General features: G+C 37.1%; 1 protein-coding gene across 1 annotated transcript in view; it reads left to right on the forward strand.

Moving 5' to 3' along the window:
• Nucleotides 1-20,159, forward strand: part of NIT2 (nitrilase family member 2) — a 570,156-nt gene that overhangs the window by 363,997 nt on the left and 186,000 nt on the right. Inside the window, exon 8 of the mRNA XM_044071381.1 lies at nt 15,982-16,080. Within this exon, the coding sequence (XP_043927316.1) occupies nt 15,982-16,080 (99 nt within the window). The remainder of the gene's footprint in view (nt 1-15,981; nt 16,081-20,159) is intronic.

The raw sequence follows: 20,159 nt of genomic DNA on the forward strand, positions 1-20,159 counted from the left end.
ATGGCAAAGCCTAGGTTTGTTCCGAATTAGTACAACAGTATCACTTACACTGATCCTGTTGACTTAGCCAACCTGCTAGCAGATAGGTTCAGGACAAACTCCAACCCCCTGCCCCCCCCAAGGCCCTTTCAACATCCCTGTTACTTGTCCCGCACCTGACATCTCAGTAGATCAAGTGCTAAAAGCCCTATCCAAGGCAAAGAACACAGCTTCCATGGGACCTGATAGTATCCCAGGCTGTATTCTGCACCATCTTCAGCAAGAATTGGCTTCGCCATTGAACACCCTATTCAACCACAGCCTAAGTACAGGCTTCATTCCATCAGAGTGGGGAACTGCCATTGTCATCCCCTTGCACAAAGGTGGTGCCACTACTGACCCTGGAAACTATTGCCCCATTAGCTTGACAAGTCTGATCTGTAAAGCCATGGAGCGTATTAGTGTGGATTTCATAAACAAGGAAGTAGGCAGTTTCCAAGCACTTGACCCCACCCTGTTCAGATTCATCAAGGGCAGATCTTGCCTGTTGAACCTGGGTAACTTCTTTCAGACTGTCACCAAGGCCCTGGATGAGGAAAAGTCAGTGCATACAGCTTGCCTTGACTTGGCCAAGGCCTTTGACACAATCGTCCACTCAGGCATCATCGAAAAGCTAAGAACTTGGCATAAATCCCTATCCCTATCTCATCAGGTGGGTGGCCAACTGGTTCACCTACAGGACCCTCAAAGTCAAAATAGGTGCCTCCACCTCTGATTAGCAGACCTGTCACTAGTGGAGTTCCCCAGGGATCTGTCCTGGGTACCCTACTATTTGGCATCTACTTCTCATCCAGGCAAAGACAAAAGGCCTGGGGCTAACCAAGTTCGCATATGACTTTAAGTTGGGTGTTGTTGTTGACTCCCCAAATAATGCTAAGATACTGCAAGAGGGTCTCACAGCAACTAATGAGTGGTGTCAAAGTCATGGCCTCAAGCTAAATGCAAAAAAAAAAAAAAGTATCCTCATACCATTCGGCAAAAACATGGCCCCTACTGATTACCACATCAACGGCATCCCCTTAAGAACACAACCTGTGGTGACAGATCAGGGTACTCAGGTTGATAACCTCACATTCAACAGTCATGTAGCGGCAGTGGTCAGAAAAGCCTTTTACTTGGTTCATCTCATAAGTAAAGGGATTGCATCCAGAAAAAAGGAGGTCATTACCTCTCTATACTCCTCCCTCAATAGACCAATAATTGAGTATAACGGCCTGTTTGGTATGTACCTATCCAAACATCTGCACCAACTGGAAAGGCCACTGAAACACCTCACAAACAGAATCTATGGCCTCCAACACCTGTCCTATGGGGACAGGCTCAAATCACTATCACTTTGTTCGGTATCATACAGATTGCTCAGGGGTGATCTGTGTCTCGCCTACAAGGCAATCCTGGACCCTGCCCTACTAGAGATGCTCCATATCCGTAAGTCTAACTCCTCATGCCTTACCCACATGAAAAGCCAGAATCTAATATGTGACATCAACAAAACCTGCTGGAGGGACAGGTTTGTCTCCCAGAGGCTGCCTTGTCTCTGGAATAGACTTTCCATGCATGTCAAACAGAGCACCTCACTGACCCTCTTTAAGCGCAACCTTGATGAGTGGATGGGAAACCACAAATTTATCCCAGGGCTTCCACCTGTGTCCCTCATTGACAGGAGCAACAGGTGCAGACTGAGGTTTCTTTTTGGGGATAAACTCTTGGCTAGGTTTGTAAGGGCCCCATGGCCATTAGCCTAGTAACCTCCTATGATCCTATTACCAACACACAACCCACTAATCCTAACCACAGCCTAATATTAATGTACATAAACCTCAGAAGCATCTACAACAATATTCCAGATTTTTATGCATGCATTGTAGCACACACAGACCTCCCAACCGTCCTGAATTACTTGGTTTTTACTGAGTTTTGGGGTCCAAATGAAGGAGTGCTATGATTCCCGAGTGGCACCCCTTCATTTCCGATTTCTTTGCTTTTTTTTTTATTTTTTAAATTTTTACGCTGTCGGAGCTGACGTCATCACGTGCGCGATGACGTCAGCTCCGTCAGCACTACCAGCCAGTCAGAACTGAGCTCAAGGAGCTCACGTCATCATTTCCGGCTGGCTGCGAGCAGTAGCTGAGGCAGGGAAGTGTTTTAACTAACTGTTGATGTCGCCGAGCCGAGAGAAGCAGGCGGGACACGGGAAGTGTTTTGATTTGAACTAACTGTTGCTGCCAAGGGAAGAATTGCTGGCTTTGCTTTAGCCTAGCCAAAATGACTTTGGTGCTGCTGCCAAGCGGAGAGAAGGGCTTTGCTTTGACGCTGCTGCCATAGCGACAATGGATCTTCTGCTGTATGGTAAATCCGCTGATGTTTTGGAAATAACTTTGGATTAGGTAAGTAACAAAGGGTGTGTGTGCATGTGTGTGTGTGTACACATAGGAGATGTCCTTCACATACAGCCATTAATGCATATTTTATGACTTTGCTAAATTGTAGACATGAAATGCATGTGTGTTAGCTGTTGAAGAAACCATTCTGGATATTGCTATTATATGCTGTCTCTTTTTGCAAAACATCAGTGATTCGTGCGTTGGGTTGTGTTCATCATAATGTGTACATGCCATGGTAACAATATCCTGATTTTTGTCATTGAAGTAGAATGCCGTAAAACTGCCATATGCAGAATTAAAAGCTGATCATTATTAGGAGAGTGTGCATATTTTTCAAGATAGCTGAAAACTTAGTGAATCTTTGGAATTGATTTGGTGGAGTTTTGTGCAGTGTAAGACTTGATGGGAAAAGAGGATGGCCACTTGAATCCTTCAAAGCACTGAAGTTTATTTTAGATGTGGTATGGTTATCAAGACACTACACTGTGTATTGTATTCAATGGAGTTGGCTGCCTGTAGGACACAGCTGATGAATTGCTAGACTTGATAGCAATAAAAGAGGATTACAAAATGATGTGATATATTTCAAGCAGTAAAAGAATGCATTCAAAACGCTGAATTGCTACAGAATATATTTGTGTCTTCAGCTACAGATGGTGCTGCATCAGTGAGCTCTGTGTTACACATGACCTATGGCATGACATATCTACAGATTAAGTGCATAAGTGGCAAGTATTAGGTGCCTTTTGTCAAAATGGCAATGGCTGCCTGCCATTAGAAAACACTGTTGGTGAAGTTTATGTACACATGCTGACAGTGATCTGTGTTCTGGGAGATTTCTGTCTCTTTTGTGTTTGTGCAAGTCCAGATTTGAAAAAAAAAAAAATATATATATATATATATATATATATATATATATATATATATATATATATATATATATATATATATATATATATATATTGTGTAGAAGTAGAAAATATAAAAATGTTCAAACAAATTTAAAATGCAATTGTGTGTGGAAGTACACTGTTATCATGGAGATGTTCTGAATATGGCAGTTTTGTCATTATTGGTGCGTGCATTTTGCTTCATTGCCTACTGGAAAAATGTTCAAACAATAAATTTAAAATGTAGTTGTGTGTGGAAGTAGACTGTTATCATGGAAATGCTCTGATTAGGGCAGTTTTGTCATTGCTTCATGCATTTTTGTTTCATTGCCTACTGGAAAAAATGTTTAAACAATAAATCTAAATGTATTATACAAGGAATATAATTTAATAAAGTCAGGAAGGTGTATCAAAGAATGCATGTATGTTTCTTGTTTTGTGTGCAAGGGGCCACTGATTTGAAAACAGCCGAAAGGTAATCTTTATCCACCACTGGCCAGATGCATTTTCTTTGGATGTGATGTGGGTTTCAATGCTGTTTCAATGAATGTGAGTTTCATGGGCAGATAAGTTTTAATGCCAAGTCTATTTTCATTGTTAGACAGTGTTGCTTTTTAGCAGATATCTATTAGTGTTTACACATTGTGCTATAAAATGTAAAAAAATAAAATCCAAATAATCATTGCAGAAGTAAAGCAGTATGCACACATTAGTGTTTATGGTAAATGGGGTGAAATAGCCAGGTAATGGGACATTGGAATGGCTGCAGGGGGGCTCTGGTGCTATATTTTGGTTCCGTTCTTCAGTTTGCATTTCAACGTTGGTATCCTACAATTCCATTGGAGTGGGCAGGGTTGTTTAATTATGTATGCAAATTTTATGTTAATCAGCGTACAGATTTGTACCTATTTTTCACGGGCCTTGTCTAGATTTTTGATGTTTCCAGGTTGAGAGGTATGAGCACACAACCTAGACATTCTAATCATCACTGAAACTTGGCTAAAACCAAAAACTAAAGATGAAGTCCTTCTCTTAGGACACAGTATAGTAAGAAATGATAGAGTACACAAAAAAGCTGGAGAGGTTGCAATACTTTGTAAAAACAAACTAAACATTACCCAGTTACTGACTGAGTCACCCCAGCTATCCCAACACAGAAATATTTATTACATTTCTACACCTGAACAAGCACACTCAAAACTATTTGCATTGCTGCTATATATATATATATATATATATATGTCTACCAGGCAACAACATTCACATTCTCGAAGACATCCTTTAATGGTTTCCTGCTAATATAAATAAATAAACTGTTATACTTGAGGATGTGAATATAGACTATTTATTTGTAAATGCTTACTCCCCTACCCTGTCTATTAACGTATTCAGTTTCACTCAAGTAATTACCCCACCCGCTAGAATCGACAAACACAGCAACAGGCACTCGCTACTAGACTGGATCCTTACCACCTCACTCTCAAACATCAACACCTTTTGCTGTCTTCCAGACAACATCAATGAACATCTCCCCAAATTTATCACAAGACAAATTAATCACACCCCCAAACATGCAAGTATTAAAACAAGTACATAGACTCATCTTTCAAGAAAGACACCTTACAAACTACCTATCCCAATAAACTGAAACTAAAAACCTACCACTAGAAGAAGATGTTAACCATTTCAATAACACATTCCTTTAACATACTAAATGAGTTAGCTCCTATAAGAACAAAAAGAAACCAAAAGCAACCCTGCTCAGTGGCTTAACAGAAACTAAACAGCTCATGCTAATTAGAGATAAAACCTGGTAGACATGGAATAAAGATAGAACACCACAAACTTTTGTGACAAGTTTTTAGACATTTAGAAATCGATGTAAACAACAGATCAAACTAGACAAAAATTGACATTCTTTCACTCACTTAAAGGCATAAATCACCACAATCCCAAGCAGTTCTGGACAGCGATAAAAACCCTGCTATACACCGGTCAAATCACCACCCCATCTCCTACCATAAACATTGACAGACCCCATAGCCACCCAGTTCAACACACACTTCATCCAATCTGTCCTTTCAGTACTAGAATATAATCCACCTTCCCATCTCTATCCCCACCAGCAGTACTCACAGTACCCCTCTCTTTACTTTCCACCAAATACTTACCTCAACTAATAAAAATTATCTTTCAAAGTCACTGCACCAGCTGCTGACGAATTCCTACTTGAATACCTTAAGTTAGCTGACAACATCCTGGTATTCCCCATCTCAATCCTCATAAGTAGATCTATCACAGAAAACTATGTACCCACTATCTGGAAAAAAAAAACACATATTATACCACTTCACAAATGTGAATCAGCCACAGACACCTCCATCTACCACCCCATTGCAATTCCCTCTTCTCTGTCTAAAATCTTAGAAAAGATGCGTACTCTTCTAACTCCTAACCCATCTCATAAACAGCAAACTACTCTCCCCCACACAATATGGTTTTTGACCACACCACAGCATAACAACAGCTCTGCTTAGTTTCTCAGAAACCACAAGTACCAACAGAAACCTAATATCCTCCCTGTTCCTGGCTATGTCAAAAACATTTGAAACAGTATCCCACCAACTCCTAATCAATGAACTGTTTTCCCCATCACTATCTCATTCAGTTCTTACTTGGTTCCGTAGCTCTCTCTCCAACAGAAAACAGGCCATAAAATGGAATCAAGACTTATCCCTGTTCCTCCCTCTCTGTTTCCATCTGTTTACCACAAGGGTCAATTGAAGGCCCAGTACTTTTCAACATTTTCATAATTAACCTGCCATTTTCATAATTAAAGCCACCAAACATGCCACCTGCTCAGCCTCAGCCTTTCCACTACTTCTTCAAGACTTCTCCAGTTCCATAGAATCATGACTAAAGGGTCGTCAGCTAATCTTAAATACAAAAAAAAAGAAAATTAATGTTCTTCATACCCTGACCTCTTTCCAAAACAAGTACACTCTTTAATGTTATCTTAACAAATACCACCACCAAAGAAACTGAAATAAGTACCAAACTTAGAAAATAACCTAAAATTTGACTGGCATATCACCCAGGCCTTCAAGAAAACTCAGAAAAATCTGGGCTTCCTCTACTGAAACAAACCCTGCCTCACAGACTCCTCAAGAAAATCCCTAGCATCATCCTAACTTCTCCTGTCTTTTCTCTATGCTTCACCCATATTAACGAACATTCACGCTACCCTACTAAATAAATTAGAGACAAGCTTTAACAAAATAGCCAGATTTGCAGCTAATGCATCCTACTGTATACACCACTGCCTAACACTAAAGAAGCTTAGTTGGCTAGAACTACCTAATGACCTTACCTTCACTCAACTTCAGATTGCCCACACAATCATACACAAACCACACTCACATGCCCTTCTCTACAAATCATTCTCAAGCACTACTCTCTACCATGTTACCTGTGCTCAAGTAATCACAGCCTACTAATAACTTCCAAATCACATAATACAGCTGGAGACTCACTATACTTATCCTGTGTCACCAGATAGTGAAACTCCCTGCCTATCCCACTAAAACAGGACAGATGTGCATCTAACTTTAAGCACAACTTAAAACAGCACCTAAACTCCTCCTAACTATGTTCTTGTTCACATCCTGACTAACTCTCTCTACATGTCAGAGCTCTAGACCATCACCGACCCCTAACTCTCCAGCTGTCTTTTCTTATCCCGTAAATAATGTAAATAAATTGTATCTAAATTTATAATTATATACTGCTTTTCATCATTCCTGTGTAAATGAAATGTGTATGTTGCTGTATATGTAACTACAACCTATTTATTATTATATAACACTGCAACAGAAATCAAATTGTATTCACCTCTGTCTTGATTACGTGACCCATGACATACATACCCATTACATGATTCCAAAACCCCATTTCTATTGTGTTAAGAAACTAAAATTCTTTTATGTACTTTTTTTTTGTATTTTTTTTTTAACTTTAATGGAGCTTTTCTCCCCAGGCCTCCACTGAAAATGGGCCTGAGTGCCTAATCAGACCAACAAAAGGCAGTAAATAAATAATAAATTATCCTTGCAGAGTCTTTTGTCAGGTGTCGAGAGTCCCTTAGATGGATTACATATCTCCTCGATTTCCTTCTCCACCTGGGTTTTCAGATTAGCAGTTAAAATTCCTCTCTGCCTTAATTCCTTCTAATGGAATAAAGTTTCTGGGATGCCTTCTAGGTTCTTCCTTACAAAAGACATTCCTAACTCAGAAAAAAGGGAAAATGTATCTGGAAGTCTTTGAGTTTCTCCAGTCAGAGTCAGACCTTAAGCAGAGAGTATCTCAGTATTCTAGGGTTCATGGTATCCTTTATTTTCACAATTCCTCTTGCCAGATTGCACATGAGGAAAAAGCAGTGGTTCTTAAAAATTACACGGACCCAACGTTCTCACCCACTGGAATTTCAGATTCCAGTTTTGGGTTTTGTGAAGTTTTTTTGTGAAGGTTTTGAGAATTGCTTTGGTGGAGAGAACAGATATCCCTGAGTGCAGGTTTCTTATTTTGTCTTCCAACCCATGCTCATTCTGTTACAACAGATGCATCAGATTTTGCTTGTGGTGCTATTTCGATGTGATAAGAGTGTAGGGTCTTTGAAACAAAACAGACAGACCAAAGCACATACATGTGAAAGAGAGCTTAGTTGTGAGTCATGCTGTAGAATCTCTTCGTTTGTATTCTCCTGGACCTTTGCAGGTGATTTATAAACAACTCCACAGTGTTGTGGTACATAAACAGAGGGAGTAGGTCTTACCCTCTGTGCAGGCTGGTTATGGTAGCTTGGGAGACTGCTGTGACGCATTGTTTAACCCTCCTTTCCATCTGAGCAAAATGTAGTGTTAGACAAGCTGAGCAGGACCAAAGCAGACCATCATGAATGGAAATTGATTGACGCTGTTCTTCCAAGATTTGATCTACTTGTGGGGAACACTTCGAAGAGATCTGTTACCTCCTTTCAAAATTCTGCACCAGGAATCCTTGCTGGCAGGCCTAGGAAACGGATGGCTTTTCATTCCCCTGGTTGGGAATGTTTATTTATGCTTTTCTACGCTTTCCACTAACTTGCAGGGTCATTCTGAAGGTTCAGAAGGACTCTCCAAAGATCATTGTGACAATTTCCTTCTGGCCTAGGCAACAAATGGCCAAAGGCAAATACCATAAGCTTCCTCACTGATTGGATCTACTCAAACAGTACTGGAGAATTTTGATACACCCAGTGTAAAATGTGTATAGCTGACTGTCTGGTTGGTTCAATTTTGGACGCCTTTTAGGTTGGATGAAGGGGAATCTAATGGAACGGGAAAGGGAACAGTTGCAAGTGCTAAAGGAAAAATAATGGTGTATTTAAATAATATGTATGTCTTTAGAAAGCTGACTGTTAAGCAAACATCCCCAGAGCACAAACACCATTAGCACAACTACTTAGGCAACAGAAAATGGAAAAGGTGTTGCCCAACTTAGAGCTTATGACCAGAAAAATAGCCAGAGAGCCAGTACAGGCATTAAGAGTTATTTCAAAAATGTTACAAACATTTGTATGGAACATAGAAATGGAGGAACCAAGAAAAGACAAACAGAAATATGGAACACTGAAATATTCCAAAGTTAGAGGAAGATGATGCTGAAGAATTAATAACCAAAATGGGAGAGGATGAGATAAAATAATGATGTGTAATCAGTCAACAAGGACGCCTCCAGGAACAGATGGTATTCCTGTGAAAGCTTGGAAGTTAGAAAGGAAAAAGGTGATAAAAATCTGGAAGGTTTTGTTTAACGATATTTTAAAAGGATGGACAGTGCCACCATCTTGTAAGAAAGCTGCGGTGGCTTTAGTCCTTGGAGGACAAAGACCCATTAAATCCAACATGTAGACCAGTTTCAATTCTGAACCATGATTATAAAGAATTTATATCTGTACTAGCTAAGAAAATGTCTGCCAAAAATGATAGGTATGGGATGAATGTGGTTTTTTGGAAGGAAGACAAACATTTGACAACATTAACAGAACGATGAAGATTCAAAGAGATGCAGAGGACAAGAAGACCAAATTATTGTTGGTGGGTCTTGATGCAGACAAGGCATTTGACAGAGTTAGCTGGAGTTTTATGAGCAGGTAGATATATGAAGGTTCAGAGGTAAGATTCAAGGTGGGTGAGTTCCTTTCTAACCAGCTGGGTTCTTTCTCCTTTATAATTTGTCTTGTATACAAATTCAACTAGTATGGTACTCAAGAAGAATTAGCCTTATTCACAGATAGTATTATTTTATACTTGATTATTTTCAGAAAATTAATTTTTCCATGTGCTGTATAGTATTGAGATTGTGTCTCCTGTAATTCTGTAGTTATACTTGTATTGTTTTTTTACTAGAAAATCAATCACAAAAACAACGCTCTACATCTCGTCACTTTTAACTGATGGAAGAAGTATCATTTACTCCTGTTACATGTGGGAAGTGTTTCCTGTTGTGGATCAATTTTCCATACCTTTATATGTATTTTTTCTCCTCTGTATATTTTAAGGACTGAGTAGCACTGTGTAAACAAATGATTGTCACTCTCAAAGTTCAATTACACGTCCATTGCGGGGGTTATCTTTTTCTTGAGTTTCACAATTTTCTTGTTACTTTAGTCTTCCTCCTGTGTCACTTCCTCTGTTCCTGTTATGTGTTGGTCTCTCACTAACGTGTCTCAACTTTTTGATATGCTGTATGACCGCTCTTTGTCAGTTTTGCATCATTCATTTAAATACTGTAAAGGGTTTCAGAGGTCTTCTTTCTTGGGGCATTTTGTTCCTAGCCTAGGTTGTCTTTTCACTTTGAGCATTTGTCCTGCATGCCCAATTGCTGTGTTTGAGCACACTGCTCTTAGCTGTACCATAACATCATCTGGCTCCAAAAATGTTTTAACCTCTGTTGGAAAAAAAAAAAGACTTTAAAGCAAGTGGAGGAAATCAAATGAAATTTCAGGTTCAGACTCATTCAGAGTTTAAAGTGTGGTAAAAATTTATTCCTTTTGAATGCTTTTCTTGATAACCAATCGTGGTCCATGAAAACACCCTTTTATCATTGACTTGGAGAATTTTCCTTTTTTTACTATAACTGTGATAACTGTTCACTGAGCTTTTTGGTTTGGATGTTAATTACAATAGGTCTGTGGAAACATGCCATCTTGCTGTGATGAACACTCTATGGGCTCTGTCAAAAAAGTATCTGTTTTTTTTCAGCATACCAGTCCACTTGGCCAGTTGTCCCCTTATAAATTCTTTACAATAATTTCCCTCAACCCACTTTTGTATGTTGGATATTCTCGTTTCCCCTTCTTTCTCTGTCTTCTGTTTCTATAAGTTTTTCTTGTACATCTCCCATATTGCCTCTAGGTCTGCAAGCTTTACTATGTGTTTTTTCTTTTGGCTCTCTGCATGGTCCCAGTCTAGTTGGAGTGGGTGTTAATCCAAGTTTCTATATTTTCAATTTTTTTGTTTTTCTTTGACATGTAGTCTGTGAGTGACTCATTGTAGACTATTAATGACTTGTTGATCTTGGTGATAACTTTGAATACTTTTATCAGTGTAGTCTTGTTGCACCTGTACTATAGGTGCTGCTTCTTGCTTACTCCTATTTGACATTTTCCTTCAATCTTCTTCATATCTTTCTCTTCTGGATTCTCTGCTGCTTTGCTCGTTTTCTTTATCATTCTTTACAGATTGCTTCATTAATCTTGTCATTCAGGCAAGTTTTTTTTTTTTATTTAGAGCTTGATTAAAGTATTTGACTTTCCTTCTTCAAAATGCCTTTTTAATTTCCTTTTTTTTTACATCTTTGGTTGGGGTGAGCTCTGTGATCTTAAGCCTTCTAGCTCTTTGCCATACCAGACATCTCCCCACATGATCCCCTACACATATTCAAGGTAAAATTGCTTGAGAGTGTGTAGCCTGACAGAAAAAAAGATGAATGGCATTATAGCACACACTTTCCCCATGGGAAATTATTGCTGGTAGAGTTTCTAATTGTGCTGTGACAATGATTCACCACTTTAGGGAGATTTCTCTCTTCAAGTTGGTGTGACCGGGAGTTGGTACATATAAATTTGGGGGGTATGGGACTTACTCTCCACATTGAGGGGGGTGCAGGGGGACTTATCCCCTTGCAAAAAAATGAGTAAAAAGGAATTTTTCACCTTTTTGAATTTTTGGCATTTTTTTCTCATTCTTTTGGAAAAAAGACTTTCAGGAAGTCAGTGTTTCATAAAATAACCCTCCCCCTTCCCCATCATCCTTTCTGGTCTCATACCATCTTCCCTCCCAGATGTTAAAAACAACTTCAAAACTCTCAACTTTATTTTTGCCTTATGAGAAAGTGCCCTGACTGCCATTAAATTAATAGATTTTACATTATAAAGATTTATACTGATGTGGTTGTTATTGCATAGGAATACCTCTGCTTAGTAACAGACTTCATTTATTTTCACTGAGCTACTTGTCGCTTCTCCTTTGACTACTGATTTTAGTGTTTGTCCATACAAGTCCCCCACAGGTCATGAATCAGTAATTTCCTCAAAAGAGAAACTAATGTTTTTGCAGTTGCATAACATTGCTCAGTGGTGTGTGGGAGAGAAGAAAAAAAGTGCATTCCTATTTTAAGTTTTCTGGCATTAATAACTGTTATTGATATGACTCCCCCATGCTCATTTAAAGTATCTCCTCATACTGTACATAATTTCTTTACAGTATTACATACACGTTACTTTAAGAAATGTATTGTACTCGTTACTGAGAAAAAAAAATACTTTTACTTACAGTTACTTCTTCAGTTCCTTCATTATCTTTCTAAACAGTAATTACAGTGTGGTACATTATACTTTGCCATCCTGATGCCAGCTAAAAATAGCCCCACATACTTCATCTTTTTTCTTTTGTTTCCCATTGACTTCTTGTAGAAGCAGACTTCATGTCCAAATAGCATCTTATGGAAATGTTACTTTACAGTTCGCCCATTTATTTCCTACTTTCAGATTCTTGCTGGCCTTCTTCTTCATCATCTCTGTCACCCAGCACCGATCTCTAGTTCAAGTCCAAGGTGCTCCTGTTTTTTTCTTGTCAACTCCTTGCCTTTCTGTTACTCAGTTATTTTCCTTTGGAACATTGGAAAAGGTTTTACTGGAAAATTCTGTGTATGGGCTGTGCCATTTTTAGGGAAATGAGAAGCAGATTCCCCCTTAACTTGCTGGTTCACTTTTTTGCTGGGTAAACTATATTTCTTCCCTCATCTGTTCTGCATCCAAGAATGTCTTTGTTCCTTCAGAAAAAAAATATTCTGAAGACAGCTGTGTATAGCAGCTTTAATCTCTCACCTGTTTTTGATTGCAGGGATAAACTTGCTCTTCTGCCTGTTGTACAATGAAAAATCATTTTCCATAAACACTCTGATGTTACTAGTTGATAATACTTGACTGTTTGGCCAAAGTTATGTCGGGAGCAGCTCTTTCTGCTGACACGACTGCATCTTTACTACTATAGATTTTGGCTTCTTTCTCATGTCTAAAGTTGCAACATAGCCACTATGTAACCTTGCTATTATCAAATCCTACTGTGGAATACCACTCCAGTTGCTTATTTGTATATTCATAAAATTATTGCAGTTTGTTCCTTCCAGTTTCGGTGGCACAGCAGAAAATCTGCAGTTTTCTCTGCATCTTCTGTCTTCTAGCTCTGCTGTTTTGAAAACAGTTCTTCTTGAAAAGCCTCATAATCAACTGTCTTTCCTTCATTTCAGCCTCTGAGTTCTGAAGTATTATTAACTTATCTGAGCAGCTACTTAAATCTTCTATTCTTTCCAGTCTTTTTCATTTGACTGTATGTATTTTCTCCAGTTTTTCACTTATTTTAAACTCCTCTGAATACATTTATTTTTTTTCCTCTAAATTACTGGAAGCCACATCCTGTGTTGAGGCTGAAACATGATCTGCTTTTTGTTGAATTACTGTAAAACTCTTTCCCATCAGTTTTTTCCCCTTTTCTAATTGATTTTGCCTTACTTTCTCCAGATTTCTTCATTACTGACAATGAAGTGATTGAAACACAGATGGATCAAAAAGTGCATGCTTTGCATTTTTATACTGGCTTTGTTTTTTGTATTACAGGCCTTACCAACTAATATCCTACTGATTTTATTTGGTGAAATCAGTCAAAAATGTGATAAAAATTATATCTGGATGAGTCAGCTGTAAGTTGTTAATGGATAAGAGTTGGGTGGTTTGAGTGTACCTGATCCAGAGTTATAATACCGTGCAACTGAAAATATTGTATTTGTTATCTATTCAAAACTGTAATCCAGCGTAGAAACATTTAGTGAGGTTGAACATGGGAAATGAGTGTAGGTTTGACAAATGTTTTGTTTTTTGCGTTGGTGTATCATGTTTGAAGAGTGTCTTGAAACAGGCCCTGATGATATTATGGAATCTGTTAATAAGTGATTAGGTAAATCCCTTAGACAACTATTTTAGTACCCATAGGCACTAGTAAATTAGGGATTCATGAGGAAGATAGCTTGAGAAATTGGAAGGATAAGAAAATGAGAATGGTTTATTGAGAACTGAATTCATTGATAGTTGGGGTACTTAGATATGGGTTAAACAGAAATATGGGCTACTTAATTTGTCGAGGATGAAATTTGAAGGTTTGCAAGGTATTGGTGAATGAACTGGGACACTGGACTTTTTAGCCAATACCCCTCCTTTCTGTGCATTTGAGACGAGAATTTTAGACCAGTGGTAAAAGGATTTGTTCATAGGGCATTTACAGCTCTGAAAGATTTAAACAAGGAGGTTGTGGGGAGGCTAAGACAGGCCTGGAGTACATTAGCGGAAGTAAAGATGAATTTAATTCTTGAAATGTATGAAATGTATTTTTTTTTCTTCCTGCGGATGTGAATGTGTGTGTGTGTTTATAAATACACACACACACACACACACACACACACACACACACACACACACACACACACACACATATAAATTTATTTTCTTTTCATATATTGTCTTCTTTATCATGTCATAGGAGCACTTGTTGGTGCAATCTCCTTGCCATCTCCTCGACAAGAAAACAGTAACAGAATGATGCATGGTTTGTTCTGTTTATTGCCAGATTGCAGTCCAGTGACTATGATGCATGGTTACTGACTGCTACATACACATAAGGAGAAATTATATGTTCAAAAGAGTGGTTTGCTTGTGGCTAATTCCATGTCATATATGTGATTTCCTGCAGCAATGACCCTGTTATTCTTAGATTAATTGTTATGGTGAGTATCTTTTGCAACTGTACTTTAACTTTTGTTGGACTGACGTTTTAGGAAGAGAGAGGGCTAAATTAAATTACATAATCTTCTCGGTTTGTTTCTTTTATTTTTTTCTGTCTTGTACATTGTTGTTTATTGTGTAGTTGATTTTTTTCCTTTTAGTTGCAGTTATGAATTAGATAACAGTTAAAATTTTAATTCTGAGATGTGATTGCAAGATTTTCAGGTGAAACAGTACAAAAAGCATTCACAGATTAAAGCTAAATAAAATGTACATATTTTTCTTTACACATGTACTAGTCCCTCAGATGTCATAAGCCTGGAGGTATAGGTGGACATTGCAACCCTTACCATAAAAAGGAACTGCATGCCTGTCTATGGCCAACTTAACAGTAACCCTACCCTCAACTTGGAGGGCTAAGATTTGTCTGTTAACTGGGGTTATACCTGAAATATACTTGAATTGTTACTCACACTGCTTCCCTAAATTGAATACTGCACTCAGGAATGCTGATAAACTTAACCATTGTATCCATCCTAGTTTAAAAATTTTAGGATTGGTGCTAGGTGTGTGTGTGTGTGTGTGTGTGTGTGTGTGTGTGTGTGTGTGTGTGTGTGTGTGTGTGTGTGTGTGTGTGTGTGTGTGTGTGTGTGTGTGAGTCTAATTCGGCCCTCAGACTAAAATTAAATTTGCAGTTTTTGCAATGTTTGCACTAAAAATTAATGTTTTGCTTAAAGTGTGGTGGTTGTTAAGGACTGAGTTTAATGCTGTGTTCAAGATTAAGAACTCTGTGATAGAAAAAGCCCTTAGTAAGAAGGAGGTAATGTTTATATTCGTACATGGCATGCTGCACTCAATGTGGGCAGCTGTGTGCAAGTGTCTTAGTTTGTGATTGGAGGGTTCAGGTGTAAGGTGCTCCTAAGAAGATCATTCTGCAGCATTCTAGTGTTTTTTTTTAAATCGTGCTATTAAGTGTATTTCACTTGAAAGTCTCCGATTCATCTCAGAGAACTTTAGGGAACGTTGAGCTTTCCTGGAAAGTCAAACCTGACAAGGTTCATATAGTCATAATTACCGGTTCTACTGGGTAAGACTTAACAACAGACATGGGGAGTGGGGGCTAAAGTAGTAAAGTGCACCTTTGTTTTATCATTTACTTTCAGCACTGAAGCCTTTAATTGTTTAAGAATTTCTGTAATTTTAACATTTTTCACATACAGCAATGTCCAAGCAATATTACATTTTCAGGTAGTGTACTCAGATTAAAAGCTTTTCTCATTTTTCTGTTCTTTAGAGCTGTTGATAACCAAGTGTTTGTAGCTACAACATCACCTGCAAGAGATGAGAATGCTTCATATATTGCTTGGGGTCACAGCTCTGTAGTCAGTCCATGGTAAGTGAGTACAGCCCCATTTATTTATTTAGTTACTTGTTTTTATTTATTTATTGCTTGATTGATTGATGAAATGTTTTTGTTTAGTACTTTTGAAGCATTCTGACTTTTACTTGCATGAATTAAAAACTTTCAGTATGAGTGCTATTCCCCATCTGAGTCAAAAGTGCAGTATTCTGAACATCATGTCACCATCCTTTTTTCATAGAGGTCCCCTCATCTCTCTCTGTTTTCACACAGTCAGCATAAAAACCTTTTGTGAACTATGCCCCTGTATCCCCAGCATGTTTACTGCTACCTCTGAGGTTACTGCAGATCAGGGACTGTTAAACACATAACAGCAGCAACCTCAGTCAGAAAAAAACCTCTAACATGGAAGGTGGTATTTTTCAACCGCTGGACCTTGACCAACATTTATATTTTTTTCTAATAAGTATCTCCAATCTTTGACCCATTTTAATTTGGGACTTTAGATATCACAGACTGGATGAGGCTTTCAGCTGTCACACCTCTGGGGCTAAAGCATGACTTTTTCAGCTAAGTAATGTAATTGCCTTTCCTGTTCAAATGCAGACAGACAACAGCAACCATGCCATCTCTGGAAATGATCTGCAGCCAACACAGGTATCAATCTTGTCTAAAATCACAAGGGTTGCATTTTTTCCCTTGTACATGATGTCATCTCCGCCAGGTATTTTGTCTTCTTTGTTGCCTTTACAAGTGTGAGTCTTGCTGTTTATCACCATTATTGTTTTGTCCTGATCCACAACGAAGAAGGCTTTAAAAAACTGGTGAAGGGTTTAGGAAGAAGAAGAAGAAAAAACAAAAATCATTCCTTTTTCTGTAAACCCCCCTCCCCCAGCGCACATTTGAAACCAAACCAAACTTTTCACCTAAAGAACTAACTTAAAGAACTACTTAAAAAATCCTGTTCCGGATATTGTTTCAAAAACTGGTTAACTAAAGTAATCCACATCTAAGCTATACATTCTGAGACCTGTACAACTATTGGTTTCACCGAGATGATAAACTTGAATGAAGTATGGGAATGCATCTACTTGTTATCACATTTCTAGCTATCTTCCCCCACCTCCTGTAACTTTCCTGTTACAATCCATTAAACCATCTTAACACCTTTGCCACTCATCTTGCATTCTTTTCTTCTTAGCTTCATGAAATCCTTAAATTAATTTCCAGAAGACCATTTCCAGAGACATGTTTGAATAATGCCTCATACATATATATCATTTAACCATTTATACATGCAGGGACTCAAACTAGCTTCAGTTTGTGAATGTACTGTTTTGTAAATCATAGGTTCATAGGTTCATACTAGGCTATCTGCCCTAGGGCATTTATAAGCCTAGCCAGAGTGTGTATGGCTTTCGCCACCCATTTTAAATTAATTTTGCTATGCCCTTTTTCGATGTTAGTATACTGTGCCTCTGTCTAACAGTGACACAGAAGTGATACCCGGGGTAAACCTACGATCTCCCATCCACTCATCAAGATTCCTCTTGAAGAGAGTCAATGAGGGACTCTGCCTAACCTGGACTGGGATTTTATTCCAGAGTGAAGGGAGCCTCTGGGTTATGAATCTGTCCCTCCAGCATGTCCTATTTATTTCAATGCTGAGGTTTAAGTCCCTCGAGCGCGTAGCTCGATGGGATTTGGATTTTCTTTTTTTTTAAAACAAGTTTATTGTTTTAACATATAAGAGAAATATCATAACAATTTTATACAAATAATTAAAAATAGGTATTATTATAATATTCAACAAAACAACTAAAGTATTTACAAAGACATCCACTACAATCAGATCAATTAATTAAACTAAAATACTGTGCTATTGAAATTAGAATTTTTTTAACAAATTTTGTAAATTATCCCATATAATAAAATGTGATGTTTTTCTAGTTGTTCTCATTCTAATTGTGCTTATTTCCATATGACACATTATATTCATAACATTTTTAAATTCATTGAACGAAGGAGGTGTATCTGAAATCCAATTTCTAGTTATTATTTTCCTAGCCACTGCTAGGATAGACCATAACAAGGGAAGCTTAATCTTTTTAACACATTGAGGTACAGGTGTGTTGAATAATATAAGAGACTTAGAAATAATGAAATTATCTGTAAAAGAGCCTGCAAAAATTCATTAATTGACTTCCAGCATTCTTTCAACTTCATACAGTCATAAAACATATGAGCCCAGTCAGCATTAATTTCTACATTACATCTCTTACATAGATTATCTTTATTATTAATTTTATTCATCATCAAAGGTGTATAAAAGATCTATGTAAAAATGTCCATGTATAAAGTCTCCAGACAATGGAAGATGTAGTTCTATAAGCAGATTCCAATATATATTGTTTATCTTGTTGAGTTGGTGGGTCCCCATTAATAGAGGTGAAATAATTCCAGTATGAATCTACATTGTAAAAAGTTTCTTGTCTGATAATTTTATGTATATATGAAAGTTTACCTTTATCAGAAACTTTATGCTGTAAATTTATTATCAAGTAATCAATCAGTTTTGGAATAGATTCTTTAACTGTTATAGACATTAGATCTATTCTATCAATGAGATGTTGTCTAAAGATCTGAACCTCTAACCAGCAAGTTTCTCTTAGATCAAATTCTTGTTTTAAGAAATCTAGATTTTTAACTTTATTATCAGATATCAGCTGATACCAGTACTTTAGATTATTATCTATAGCTAAATGAGCTCCTTCAGAAGTAGATGACATAAGCATACCCTGAGTATAAATTATAGGGAATACAATAAAATTCCATTCCCTATACTTAGGGTGCATGAATATAAAGTTACGATAACTAATAATAATATTTAATGGGTAACAGACCATATGTTTAGGTGTAATAGGTGAAGTACAAAATTCCTTTAGCAACCACAACATGGAGTTATTTATAATCATATTTTTATGTGTTAAGGAGATTTTCATGAAGTGCATACTAATTAGCTCCCAATAATCTTTCCATTTTGCGACATATGACCGATCTATTAATAAAGTAATAACTTTTATAATAGAAGAGATAATATATAAATTAAAGTCTGGAAAAGAAATACCCCTTGAGACCAGCTATTAGTATGTTTCTTTAATGCAATCCTAGGTCTATTAGGTGCCCATAAGAAATTTAACATTAGTGTATTCAGTTTCTTGATAGTTATTTTTGAAGGTGAAAGTATTATTGATTGTATTAAGTATAAAATCTTGGGGAATATTATCATTTTAATAATTGTAAGTCTCTCCTCCATAGTAAAAAACATATTATTCCAGGTATTAAAAAGATTTTGTATATTAAGAAAACAGGTATTATAGTTATTATATATAATAGATTTAATATCTTTAGATAGTATTATACCTAAATAAGTTATCTGACCTGAGTTGGGTACATATTTAGTAAAATCACTAATGAGAGTATTTTTCGTATATATAGGTAGTATTTTAGTTTTTCTTCATTGAATATTAAACCAGAAATACTTTTAAAATTCATCATTTTATCAAATAAAGACTGCATAGAAGAATTAGATCCTGCTGATGTAATTAGAACATCATCTGCAAAAGTTGAATTTTTGATGTTGTATTTTCTTCTATTTCAAAACCCTCTATGTCAGTACTGTTTCTAATCAAATTAGCCCAAGGCTCCATTACTAAAGTGAATAATAGTGGAGAAAGTGGACATCCTTGCTTTGTACCTTTAAGAATGGGTATTTTTGTGAAACATATGTTCCTACCTTAATATAAGCCAGCGTTCCTTTGTATAAATGCTCAATTAAATTTACAAATGCATCAGAGAAATTTGTGCACTTCAGTAAGGTAAACAGATAGTCCCAACTTACTGAATCAAATGCTGAACCTATATCAAGACTAATAAGTGTTAAATCTTTCTTTTTCGTATTTGCAAAATCAATTAATGTTAAAGTTCTTCTTATATTATCAAAAGTATTTCTATTTACAATGAAGCCCGTCTGATCTATGTCTATAATGCCGGGATAATTGTCTTCAATCTATCAGCAAAAATACTCATAAACATTTTATAATCAACATTAA

This window comes from Protopterus annectens, chromosome 5.part0, assembly GCF_019279795.1.
Source record: "Protopterus annectens isolate FY-2018-M chromosome 5.part0, PAN1.0, whole genome shotgun sequence".
Taxonomy (NCBI): domain Eukaryota; kingdom Metazoa; phylum Chordata; order Ceratodontiformes; family Protopteridae; genus Protopterus; species Protopterus annectens.